Source organism: Ciconia boyciana, chromosome 8 (genome assembly GCF_034638445.1).
Source record: "Ciconia boyciana chromosome 8, ASM3463844v1, whole genome shotgun sequence".
In the NCBI taxonomy this organism is placed as follows: domain Eukaryota; kingdom Metazoa; phylum Chordata; class Aves; order Ciconiiformes; family Ciconiidae; genus Ciconia; species Ciconia boyciana.
In genome coordinates this window covers 43,919,338-43,931,844 of record NC_132941.1, presented here as the reverse complement: position 1 = coordinate 43,931,844, position 12,507 = coordinate 43,919,338, and the positions used below count along the sequence as shown (strand labels likewise).

At 43.0% G+C, this 12,507-nt stretch overlaps 2 protein-coding genes across 23 annotated transcripts in view; both read right to left on the bottom strand.

The window, feature by feature from the left end:
• SORBS1 (sorbin and SH3 domain containing 1) overlaps positions 1 to 12,507 on the bottom strand; it is a 176,438-nt gene that overhangs the window by 51,935 nt on the left and 111,996 nt on the right. For all 22 annotated transcript variants that reach the window (XM_072869676.1, XM_072869673.1, XM_072869685.1 and 19 more), the window contains 3 exons: positions 11,348 to 11,463; positions 7,189 to 7,560; positions 4,135 to 4,282 (listed from right to left, as the gene is read on the bottom strand). In XM_072869676.1, coding sequence (XP_072725777.1) covers positions 4,135 to 4,282; positions 7,189 to 7,560; positions 11,348 to 11,463 — 636 coding nt within the window. The remainder of the gene's footprint in view (positions 1 to 4,134; positions 4,283 to 7,188; positions 7,561 to 11,347; positions 11,464 to 12,507) is intronic.
• Positions 7,575 to 9,040, bottom strand: LOC140655522 (uncharacterized; the record flags this gene model as incomplete). Its single annotated transcript, XM_072870194.1, has 1 exon — positions 7,575 to 9,040. A coding segment is annotated over one exon (999 nt), but the record flags the coding sequence as incomplete, so codon positions are not given.

The window sequence follows — 12,507 nt, the reverse complement described above, 5'->3', positions numbered from 1 at the left end:
AATACAAACACTCTTGAAAGTTCATATTGTTAATGCAAAGATTTCAAAACTTTAATATATTAATCACACCTGTTATATATTCATAGTAAACCATGCCATGCAATGCCTGCCCAGGAAATAACTGTGCTTTGGGGTGGCATGGGACACTTGCCAAGCAAGTCTGCAGTAGGTAACAATCCTCCAGGTGTATGCTGTTCGCTAGCAGAACCCACCTTCACTAAATATTTGTACTAAGTGGATCATCTCAGCAAGGGAGACTGATATTTCTCCTCACTAAGTGCAGCTTCCTCACCAATACCTATGAACTTTGTTCTTTAACCCCAGCACTTCTGCTCTGCTAACCACCGATGGCAAGCCCCTTGTGTGCATTATGCTCACATGATAGCTGCCAACATATGAAACAAACCCCTGTGTACAACGGGTAAAAGGAAGGGTTAGCAATCTGAACCTGAAAAGTAGATGGGAACCACCTGCTGCAGGGTTTACTCTCCTAAGCAGGCCATCAGGAGTAGGCTGCTGTATTATGAGAAAGGAGAAAAGATGCGAGTGAGCACGGTCTCAGCTTCAGCCATCACCTTCACTGAGGAGAATTGTGTTCAATCACTAAGGTCTCCTGACAAAAATGTGGTTTAAAGAGTCAATGCTTGAGAGATCTTTCCTATCTCTTCTTCCACAGGGGAGAGAATATCATGGATTAACAGACTTTTCATGAGAAAAAAAAACTTGTAGGCTTCTCAGAGAAAGCGTTGAGCAGAGAAATACAACTGCTGGCAAGAGTGAAGGAATGATTACAGATGCCTTCAGAGTCCCCAGAGGAGGGAGCACTGGAGGAGACTAAGACTTGAAACCAGTAACAAAAGTGGAAGAGGAAGCAAGTAATTGAGTACATGTTTAGTGCAAAATAAAGATGTCAAAAAGAAAATTAATCAAGACACCAACAGGTATGAAGGGAAAAAATTCTTACTTTGGTGCTAGGAATGAACAAGAGGATCTGAAATGACTTGTTTATAAGCATAAATCTTATTCAGTTGGTATTACTGAAATCCAGTAGAAAAAATTCTGAGATCTTTCATCACAACTTACTGAGTAAGATCAAGCAAACTAAAAAAGGATATAGTGTAGTTTCTGTGCTTCAAATGCCATTACCTGTTTCTAAGTCTCTGATAGCTCCAAATCAAAGGGTCTTACATGCTTACAGATTAATGAACTAGCAGATAAAGCATAAAATAGGACAGTAGGTGATGTCTGCTACAACAGTCACTCCAGAGAATAAGATAACCAGCTCCTTAAAAAGCAATCAATAATCCACTGAGGAGAAAGAAAGCCACAGTATCCATCTGGAAGACTAACTAAACTACTGGAGATCTCAGACAGCCAGCATTAAAATGACCTTGAAATTTCTAATTCAGAGGGTATTTCATAGCACACAAGAGGAATTTATATTAAACCTCACCTTCACATGAAGGAATTGATTTCAGCACAAAACATAATTAACCATTCAGGGTAAGGTGGATCATAACCTAGTAAAAATTTGCTATATGCCGTGAGACCAAACCAGTTTTGAATAGATAAGGTCCATAAAGATGAAACCAAATATAGTCATGTCAGCCAGGACAGAAATGTACTAGATAATTAAGATCTGAGAACAATTTAAAAACACTAAGTTAGCAAAAAGAAATCTTAATGCTATGCTGGGATAAAGCCTAGATAGGAATGGAAGCATAAGAAACTGTAAGAAACCCTTAACACATAAAAAGATGGAAAACTAAGAAAATGTATACCTATGAGTAGGTAACATATGCTGGGAAGTGAAAGAAAATGACAATGGAAGTAAAAGAATTAACAAAATGTCCCAGAGACTCAAAAATAGGTTTGAAGGTACATGAAGAATAAACAGAAACCTAGCAATTACCTTGTTCTTTTACCAAATAGGCACAGTGGAACTGTTTATAAGAGGACAGAAAAGATGATATGTCTGATTACTACTTTCATTCTGCGGGGGGGGGGGGGGGCGGGCAGGGAGAAAAAAGTCTGACATCCTACTGCCTGATGGAGAAATACTTTCCACTTCAACAGTAACTAAGGACTATGCTGAACGACAACAACTGAGATCAGATGCGTGAAAATTAGCACGTTCGTATAAACTGTACTGAAGTGTTTTAGAGCAGTTTTCTGCTCTAAAGAGAGCGGTTATGGAGAGAGCATTAACATTCATCCTCAGTATGTCTTGGAATACAAAGGAAACTCCACAGGACAAGGAGGAAAGCGAATGTTGTGACAACCTTCGAAAAGCATTAGTGTAATGGCTGGGACATCTGTCTGTCAACTCAACAATAATGCCAGGAAAAAATATTGTAATGACTTATATGGGATTTTACTAATAAATACATAGTATGACACATGCAATGTCAATCAATACAGATTTATGACTAAGATGCCTTGTCAGACCAGTTCAATATGATTCTTGCAAATTACAAGACTAATAAAGACTGAAAAACATGTATTAGAATGAGATACTTCACAGATAGGATCAAGTTGCTTATCAGGCCATGATCTATATCACAGTCAACAAAAATGTGATGAGAGACGGCTCTTCAATCTGTCAGGATATAGTATCATGAGTGCTAGTGGTCAGAGGCAAGACATATTCAGACAGGACAAATTGTTAACTGTGAAGGTAATTAGTAAACAGAACAATTTGACATAAGTTGTCTCAGAGCCAGTGTGTGTGAATCATCATATTATACAGATTTGTCTCTCATGCTCTTAAAATCTACAGAGAGAAAATATCCTTGTGTGGTACGCACTGAAATGCTCCAGATTTAATGTGAAAACTAATCAAAAGAGTATCCCACCTCAAGAAAGTAAACAAAAAGCTTTGAGATAAAAAAAGCTGCCTCAAATAATATTTTCTCCTCTTGAAGCAGTTGAGGAATCCAGACACCCTCACTGAGAAGCACATAAGCAAAACTGCTTCAGATGTGGGCAAAAAGGGAGAGATAACCCACTCATTACCCCTATAATCAGCTGGGCTACAGTGAGGACACTATCTTCAGGATCAAAGACTCAAGTCTGTTTTAAAAAGGCACTGAAAAAAAATACATGAGGGGCTGCAAAGGAGCACATCAATGCACACCTGTAATTAGAATGACTACAATATGAGGAGTGCAGGCCTTGCCCCTATTTTTTGACTTAATTTTTTTTTTCTTTGCAAAAGGTAAGTCATAGCATTGTAGACTGGAATCTGCCTGTCCTGGAGTTTCCTAAGTCCACTGGAAACCAAGACAAATTGGACTGCATCTGTATGGCCCTTTATAAGGTACAGTCTTTAGTGATGCTCAATGAACTGCGAGGCTGGGGTAATGCCAGCCATCAGGAGAACTAAAAAGGAGAAGCAAAGTTTCCCTCTGATGCCAGAGGTAAAGAGATGCAACTAGCCATTCAGAGGGAGCTGCTGTGAGGCAGAGAAAGGCTTAGATTAGTAAACATGGGAGTGCTCAAACAAGGTTGTTTTGTTCATATGCAAACCCAGAGGTCATGGACTACTGCAGTATGAGTCTGAGTTGATCCAGGTATGGATAGAGGAACAAATTGCCAAGTTCAAACTTATGGGCAAATGGATTATTTACTATTGGGTAAATTCTGCTGAGAATTCAGAGGTCAAATCTCTCCCACAGTAACTGAAAATATGGCTGCTTTCACACTGCAGTAGCTGAGAAGTAACATATCCCCTCTTTCCAGTGAGGAAGAACCTACCTCAAGCTACCTTGCTTCTACTGACAGACAGATACAAGCATACACCCTTTTCCACCATGACAGGACACCTGGTGGGGGATAAACTGTTACCCTGCAATAACTTACTCATATGTCCATAGCCCAGTTATAAGCCTCTCCCCCTACCTCAGAGTGGCTTCTGATCCACAGGTTTTAGTTAGAAAAAGTAGGCATTGTCCCATGCCTCTAACCCCTTACTTGCCTGTTGTATGCTCCAGTCACTACAACTTTCTGGAAGCAGCTTTGTTAGCTCTCAGTAGTCTGGACTTAATTGTCCACGGCACACACATTCTCCAGTTCCTTGTAGCATAATAGGTTGCTCAGTTTGAGCCACAAATATCTATATGCAAGTTTCCTTACCTCGATTGTGCTGCAAGAGGACAATAGTGGGATTGACGATTGTGGTAGAGGGATAGGCAGAGGAAGACTTGTTGATTGAAGTGAAGGAGGTTGGATAGTCAGTGCCAGTGCCAGGGTGGGGCACTTCATTTAGCACAGGACCTGGGTCCTGAAAAGGAGAGCAACACATCATTAGCAGCATGCACACGGCTGCTACACTGGGAAAATCTGGGGGGGGGGGGAAACCACAAAACACTAAGCTGAATGAGAAGCATAATCACAGTAAATTTTAGTAAAAAAGGCATAAGCATGAGTGTTACCCTGCTCCTTGTACGTACCCTGCTCATTGTTAATGCAATTAGTTTGCTAAGGCATACTATATTTGGTGTTGGGTTTCACAACTCCAACCCCAGAAGGAGGCACTAAATTCATCTGGCAGACTCTCTGGAGCACACACAGGGTGCCAGAAATGAGCAAAACTGGTTGGGGGCGGGGAATACGCAGACATCTTTCCCCTGATACGTACACACACAAACATTTGTTTTAAAAGTATTCCTTTCATAGCAAGAAGTCAGACATGCAAAACTCATGCAATTCTGGAGTGAAACATCACTGCAGCTGGTTTGGTAAGGAAGGTCTAAAGAATAAGGTTAGCACCATCACTCAGGAGACAGTGTGACACCTACCTGGTTAAAATAATGAAATTAAAAAATCCCCAAAACTGATAGAGGGTAAAAAGTAGGACTCTAGCAAGGAAGATACTCAACATGGCTTTGCCGCTGGAGCACAGATAGCAAGCTGCTCTTGCTCTCCCAAAGCATCCAGCTCCATTATTTGCTTATTTCAAACCCATCTCTGGTATCACCACAGCTCTGGTTATTCTGTAGAAATACAGGCTGTGTCAGCAGGGAGACTTTAAAAACTAGTTCACCTTTGAAAAATCTCAGTCCAGGGATACCGGGCTTTTGTTGGTAGTAAGGGGAAAAGATAAAGAAGGGACGATGACTAAGACTGTCTGTGCCAGTTTAGGCTGAGGTTTTTTCAAAGCTTCTTAAGGAATTTGGACACACAATTACTGTTAATGGGGAATGAGCATCCAAACAAAGAGAGTATGGAACAGCGTACCAGACTTCTGCACTCCTGCTACTCCACTGTCAGACTGAAATGCTGCAGGCCACTGATCTGTAAAATGGAGCTGAGCATTCAGGGGGATTTTCATTGCTGTTAAAAAAACCCTGAATATGCACAGAATATTGATCCAGAAGAATCTCTACTCCTGGCTTTTCTGGCCAAGTGCAACTCAGTGCCCTTCTTACCCACCAGCGTTAGGGGAAAGGACTTACAGGATCAGGCAGGGGGCTGAACAGGGGCCAGAGTGAGGCCTGGCACCAGAGCTCAGAGATAAATCATAGTGAGAATTGGCCACAGTCAGAACAAGCATCTACAGTCTCTCCAACCTAGAGGGGAAAGAGGGAAGAACAATCCTGTTCTGCTGGATAGAGGTGATCTTGCTCCAAGCAGCATCTGCTCAGGCCACAGACATTTCATAAAGACAGAAAAGAATCAATGGCCTTCGGAAATAGATATCCCTGGGAGAGACCCAGCCCCGTTTTGCTGGCTGTGATAATACTCCAAACAATGCAATTTGGGAAAATGAGTGGGAGTCAGGGAGAAGTAAGAGAGAGCTGGGATTGAGCTTCACTTTGATAACTAAAATATAAAGAACGCCTCAAAGAAGAGGAATGTCAGATCAGGATAGGCTCAGCAGCCCCAGCTAAGTCTCCAAAGTGGGTGAACACAGACCATTTAAATTATTGTGCAGAACAGCTCTGTGACTACACGCCTGAAGTGAGCATTCCCAAAAATGTTTCAAAACTCTCATCTCATGAAAATCAGGTACAACAAAATTTCCACTACCCCTCCATGATTTGGGTGCCTGTTGAATTTTTCTGAAGCCTGCAGATAGGCTCCATTAAAAAAAAAAAAAAGAAAAAAAACCACAACAAAAAACCAAACAAACAAAACCCCCAAACTTTCATTGCTCTCTGCAGTAAAAACCCATCGATTTCAAGAGAAGCAGAAAGGCCAACACTGAGCACTGAGAACTTTTGAAAATATCATCCTTGGTTGTTTTTTTTTTTTCCCCCCACATGCCTGTAGATCCCTATAGAGTCAGAGCACAGACACAGCATCATCATGAAAGGAGGGGGTTTCTGCTGAACTTCTTACTTGTCCTTACAAGCAACCATATAAAAAAATGGTGGTTGTAAGACTTCCAGTACAAGGAGGGTCAGGTACCTTTTGCCTGCTCTGCAACTTTAACTGAGAGCTACTTTTCCTCCTTGTCCCTGAGGACTTTTTAAAACAGGTGATGAGCTTAAAGAGAAAGAAAACCTAATCCAAGAAGAACACAGTAAATTCCAAGTTAAAACTGTTGTGGATTGAGTTCTTCAAAATTTTCAAGACAAGCAATTCCAAACTGAAGAGACACTCTCCCGCTAATCGATCCCACAGCTTCTATGTGCTTGGAAGACTCTTAGCTCAGTAATTGATATTATTGCTTGTAGGTCATTGGATACTGGCAGCAATCTTACACTGATTTCAGCAGGGATTTGTGTAGAGACCATAAGGTCTTGTGGCTCCAAGTGGAACAGAAAGCCAGCCCTAACCTTTAACTGGTCTGCTGTTGCTGCTTTAAATGTTATTCACAAACAATTAAGGATGCTATTAAAAGAGCCTGAAGAGATCAGTTAGTTGCAGCTATTCTGTTTATACAGAATTCATTATTCTGAGCAAATCCTGTGAAGACTCTTAAGGTGTGCATCACCTAGCAGAACAGGCACAAAGAGAGACAGTCAAATGTTGTTGCAAGAAGTCAATAGAAAGTTCAAAGCTGCACAAGGCAGGCAATACGCATGCACTAGCACAGGACGTAAACAAGGTTTCAGTTGTCATGCTGCTGGCAAGGAGTGAGTCATCACTCCTCTCTCAAGTTTAGTATTGCAAGGAGAAAGTAATTTTAATCTGGAAATACAAATTTAGGAAAAGGGAGAGGAGGGTACTTGGCAAGCTTACTGTATGTGAGATGACTCCAGTGATTTCAGGCTTCAAGCCCCTGTGCAAAGCCCCCGTGACTGGAGGGACAAGTGAAGGTGGTGATGAGAAGAATGGCAGTTTCGGGTAAACAGAGGGTAATGTGCCAGATGCGGAGGGTGCTTGGTTATGGTGGGAACCCCTCTGAAGATGTGGGGGAATGAAATCGTCTAGAGTCGGAAAAGTCAAGGGTGAGCCAGGAGAAACAGTCTCAGGGAATACGGAGCCTTGCCCAAAAGGAACCAGAGGTGGTGGTGGAGTGCTGGAGCTGCCTTCTTGCTGTCTGTCTGGATTAACCTGGAGGAGGGGGACTACTATAACCCCAGGCTGAGCTGTGGTGGTGGCAGTGGCATCCTGTAGGAAACAAGGTGTTGTTATGCAACGGGGAAGATTGGTACTTTAGTCTAACGCAGCCATATAGTGTCATGCAAGGATGCACCCAAAATGATACGAAGCCCCAGCAGATTTTCTTTCCTTAGGGAGACATACTTCTTCAGTCTTGCAGCCCTGGCCTCTATGAACACGCATGGCTTTTCACAAAAATCTTCCTTCCCCTCACCACCCCTCTTCTTCAGTTCTGTCCCGTGAGGGTGAATCAAACCACAGAACAGCTCTGCATTCACCATCTTTAGAGAAGCACTAACCATCACATTACAGAGTTTGCTTCTTTTACACCTCCCTAAAATAGAAAGATCCTCTCCAGCCCAACCCAACCCCCTACGAACACCACACACGCACAAACACACAGATCAATGCTGGGGGGGCGCGCATGGGGTGTTAAGTATTATCGAGTAGAAGACCACAAGACTCAGGTGGCACAATGAGTGCTCAGAAATTAGGTAGGAGGGGAATAAAGCATTAAGGGAACATTGTAATGGATTAAAGAACCGTTCGCATGGCTGCAAGAAAACAAGGTTATGGAGAAAACATGTACCATGCTGCGTCCCATTGCCTTGTATGGTGGCTGTCGCTGCTGAGTAAGGTAAGGCTCTTTTCTCATCCTGTCCTCTGTGGCAGCTGTGCTCTGGGGCTCTAGCACTCTGTCCCTCACAGCTTGCGGAGGTGACGACTGAGTCCGGGAGGGTTGGCCCGCACCATAACTAACTGCGTCTTTACTGAGGACAATGTAAAAGTACGGCCTGGGAGGAATAGGAGGAGGAGGAGGAGCAGGAAGAGACTTTCCAGTATCTGTTACAGAGGAAACAATGTCGGTGGCTGGTGCCTGAGTGAGCTCAGCGCCCAAACTGGTGCTGGCTGCTGGGTCATGTGCAGTGCCAGTGGAATTTTCAGATGCGGCTGAGCAAGTGCTGTTAGATAAACAAGCTACATATAGTTTGGTGACCTTTTTATCCGCCTTCGTCTCATGACTGGAATTCATTCCAGCCTTACTACTGGGATCTGCCCTGTCAGGGTTACGTTGTCTGGATGATGCATCCAACGAGGAGCAACTTTCCAAGAGTGGCTGCCCAGCATGCACCTCATCTTTGGGGCCTGAAGAGGGAGAATGCCCTGCTGGCAAGCCTTGCTTCCTACTGGGGACGGCCCCATAGGGGGTAGGTGATGAGAAATAACACCGTGCACTGGCATTTGGTGATGCACGCTGCGTATAAGGCTTGGGTGCATTCAGGTACACACAGTCCATGATGGGCACTGGCAACAGGTTGGTCGCTTTAGTGTCAGTGCGAGGACGCCATGCAAAGCTTTCCTCTTTGGGAAGAGGAGGACGGGGAGGAGCAAGGGCCTGCCCAGACAGAGTCAAGAAGGAAGAGAGGGAGAGAGGAAGCAGCACCAAATGAAAGGAAAAAGGAAGGAAAAAATAAATAAATTCGAAGAATGAATTCAATCATTAGACTTGGGTTAAGAAGGTTTTAATACAGCAAGAACAAAAAGCAAATACAGTATCTGGAAGGCCAGTGCAGAACTCACTCACATACATCATCTCACACATTCTCTCTTTCTTAGCACTGCTCACTGCAGCAGGCAAACTTTACCCAGCTCTCAAGGCCCTGCCTACACGTTTCTCTCTCTGGGCTAAATAAATCTCAGTGCTGTATTGTTTCTAGAGGCCTGCACAGCAACACCCACCATGCCCCTGGGAAAGCCTGAGTCAAGATTTAACATCCTGGCTAACTAAACCCAGGCTCATGCCTGTGTAACTAAATACTTCCCAGCCCTGGGGACATTTGAATTGCAAAGCCAAATTCAGAGCTCCAGGCCATCTCTGCTGCATGTTAAGTGCACTGCTGAAAAATAAATGTTGCAAAGTTTCACCAGTGCTAATGAAGCAGACATCATGTGAATAGTATAGCCTGCCACAGCTGGCTAAGTAAAAAGTCAGCATTTCTTCCTTCTAAAAGCTAGCTCTTGAATTCTCTTCAGGATTTTTCAGTCCTGAAAATTATTTTGGGAAGACCAGAACAATTAAAGTTTCTTGAGGAACTGAGTTCATAAGAATTTGCCTCCAGAATCAAGATCACCAACAGAGAAATCCTGCTTTTAGTAAATAATAAAAAAAAGCTTTACTGTTTTTGGTACTTTGCAAAATATAGGTTGCTAACTCCACAACTGCCTGACGACTGCAACTCCAACTCCAATTACAGTGATTTTTTTTCTGAAAGCCAAATGTTCTGAAGTAAAATAACTTAGCAATAGAAAGGTTTCATTTTACTTATTGCTTTGTTGCCAAACTACTGAAAGGAAGAGAACTAAAACACCCACCTAATGAACAGTAGCTCCCTGCATTCTTGCAAATTAACCCTCTGGAGACTATGAAAGTAAGTTTTACACACACCCTGTTGTCATATCTTTATGGGCAAAGGCTGGTTAACCCACTGCTAAAATGGCCAAAACCAGAGAATGAAGAGATGCCTTAACAGCTTGCAACATTCAAATCTGAATAAATACCTCCTTTAAAATTCATCCACATATGACAGGTTGTGTCCAGCACCTATTCTTGTTACATGGATATAGACCTACAACAGCTTCATAACATTACAGCTGCTGTCCTGAAATCTACGGTCCTCATGCTGCCCCTCTTTCCCCCCCTTCCCTGATGTGTAAGGGAGTGGAAAAGTGGGTTGGTCAGTGCTCCTTCTGAAGGGCTTCTGCTTCAGGAACAGGCTCATTCCTTTTGATTCCTTAAGGACAGTAGTTTCAGTCTGGAGACTTCAGAGTGCCACAATATTTCCTTAGGTTAGGTGAAGCCTCACTTTACCACTACATAGCATTATCAGGAAATACTAATTCACCACCTGCAATTGCTGTTTTCCATTTTCTTCCATTTCAGCTTAGTTTGGACAGCAGTCCTTGAGACTTCTATAAGAAGTACTATGTGCATCAGCGCGCGCTCTGTTCATCAACAAGATCAATAAGGGACTACAGGACAGCTCTAAGTATCAGGCAGTAAATGGGTCTCTCCTTTAGGGTGCCGCTCCTTCCCGTGCCTTCATCGGAGTTGTGCCTTCTTCCACTTTCACTTACAATTTCAGGAATGGTGTCTGTTCTGTGGCATTGCTATAGGTCCCTGATGACAGGAGCAGTCACCCTGATAGGGCACAAGGCTTTAAAGGGACTCTGTTTCACACAAGAAAGTGGTTTCTAATGAAGGGTTTCCTTATCAGCTTTCAGACTGCTTCTGTGCAGAGCAACCACCCAAAAGAAAAAGGATGAAATTACACTTCTCTTAACAGATTGTTTTCAACAATTTACCTTCAGGTACAAATAACCTTTGCCTTGTTGGCTTGTATCAGTTACAGTGTTAAAAACTGAAAGGCATTTCCCCAATATCTTGTTTTTAATGTACGGTGTAACTCTGCTTTCAGCCTGCAGCAACCTCTAGGAAACAGACCAACATAAAAGACAAAACAGTAATAGATGACTACTTCACCTTTTTTCTTGCAAACAAATAGCGTTGTCCTCCTCCTTCATCCACCAAGGAAACACTGTGGCGTGCCTGAACACACGAGCTCCACAGCACTCTGCTGACATCAGTGTTGCCCCCATTTTAGAGGTAGGAAAAGCTGAGGCACAGCAACTTACCCAAGTCTGCAGCAAAGTTTGGAGTTCAACCCAGGACTCCTGACCATGAATCCAGTGCTTGAACCCAGAAGATCACCCTCAGGGTCATAGAAGAAAGGCTTACCTGTGGCTTGCTGTCTGAAGAAAGGTTCGGACGCACACTCCTATAACCCTTGGCAGCCAGAGAAGATGGTTGGGCATCCCCATTGGCATCAGTGTTAGATGATGACCTCCAATCATCTACGAGGGGAAAGAAAACTCAGATCACAGAGGATTCCCTCCAGCTACAGTACGAGCGAAAGGAGGGGACTCTTTTCTTCCTTTTTTTTTTCCCTTTCTTTTTTTTCCAGGCAACAAGAAATACTTCCAAGAAAGCAACAGAACCAACAACATAAGCAGACAATGTTTGTACCTGTTTCTGTGTTTTCTGGCTCCAGACCTAAGCATTTCACAGAAAGGAGGGATGGAAGAGGTGGGGGTGGAGGGTAGGCATAAAGGAAAAGAAAGGGGAAAAAAATAAACCATTACATTTACAGAAGACATGTACCAATTGAAGTTAAGAGTCGAGCTACTTCATTTCACACATAAAATGCTTTCTGACAGGGCTGCCTAATTACCATAGAGACCAGCCCTAAACATGATGCCCTCCTTGTTTCTGACCTTTGTAAACACAAGGCAATTCATTCAGAGCAATGAAGAAACAATTGTTCATTGACATTCTTGTTTCAGAGGCAAAAAGGCAGCCCAGCTAGCTACTTTCTAAAGCTGCAGCTTGATGTCCAGACACCACAAATTACTGGAAATGTAGGGACCCCGTATTCAGACATGATACAGGCTACGAAGATGTATCTATCCTTATATCAACATCACTATGTATGATTAACTGAGATAAAGGACTGCCAACAAATAGATCAGGCTTTGCAGACTAAGTGCATGTGGATGAAGGGAGTTATAAAATATGATGTCACTTTACAACCCAGTCCCTGCAGCTAGAGGCATTGTTCTCATCACTTATTTACCCACCTCTCACTGGGCTCCTCCCCACCCCTCTACCCGTTTTGCTGTTTCAGTTACATGCAAAAAGCTCTTCTAGCTCCAAAGTACATTTCATAAAGCAATTGAGAGAGTAAGCAAAGGAAGTATTAATGAGCTGATTTCCATAGTAATGGGCTCATTGCCATTCAGGCTGCAGGAAATTTATGAAGCCATCAACAGAAAGGACAGAGGCAATGGTGGGGGGTAGGAGTGAAGAAACAGAGAATGGCAAGCATGAAAAGAGGGTAG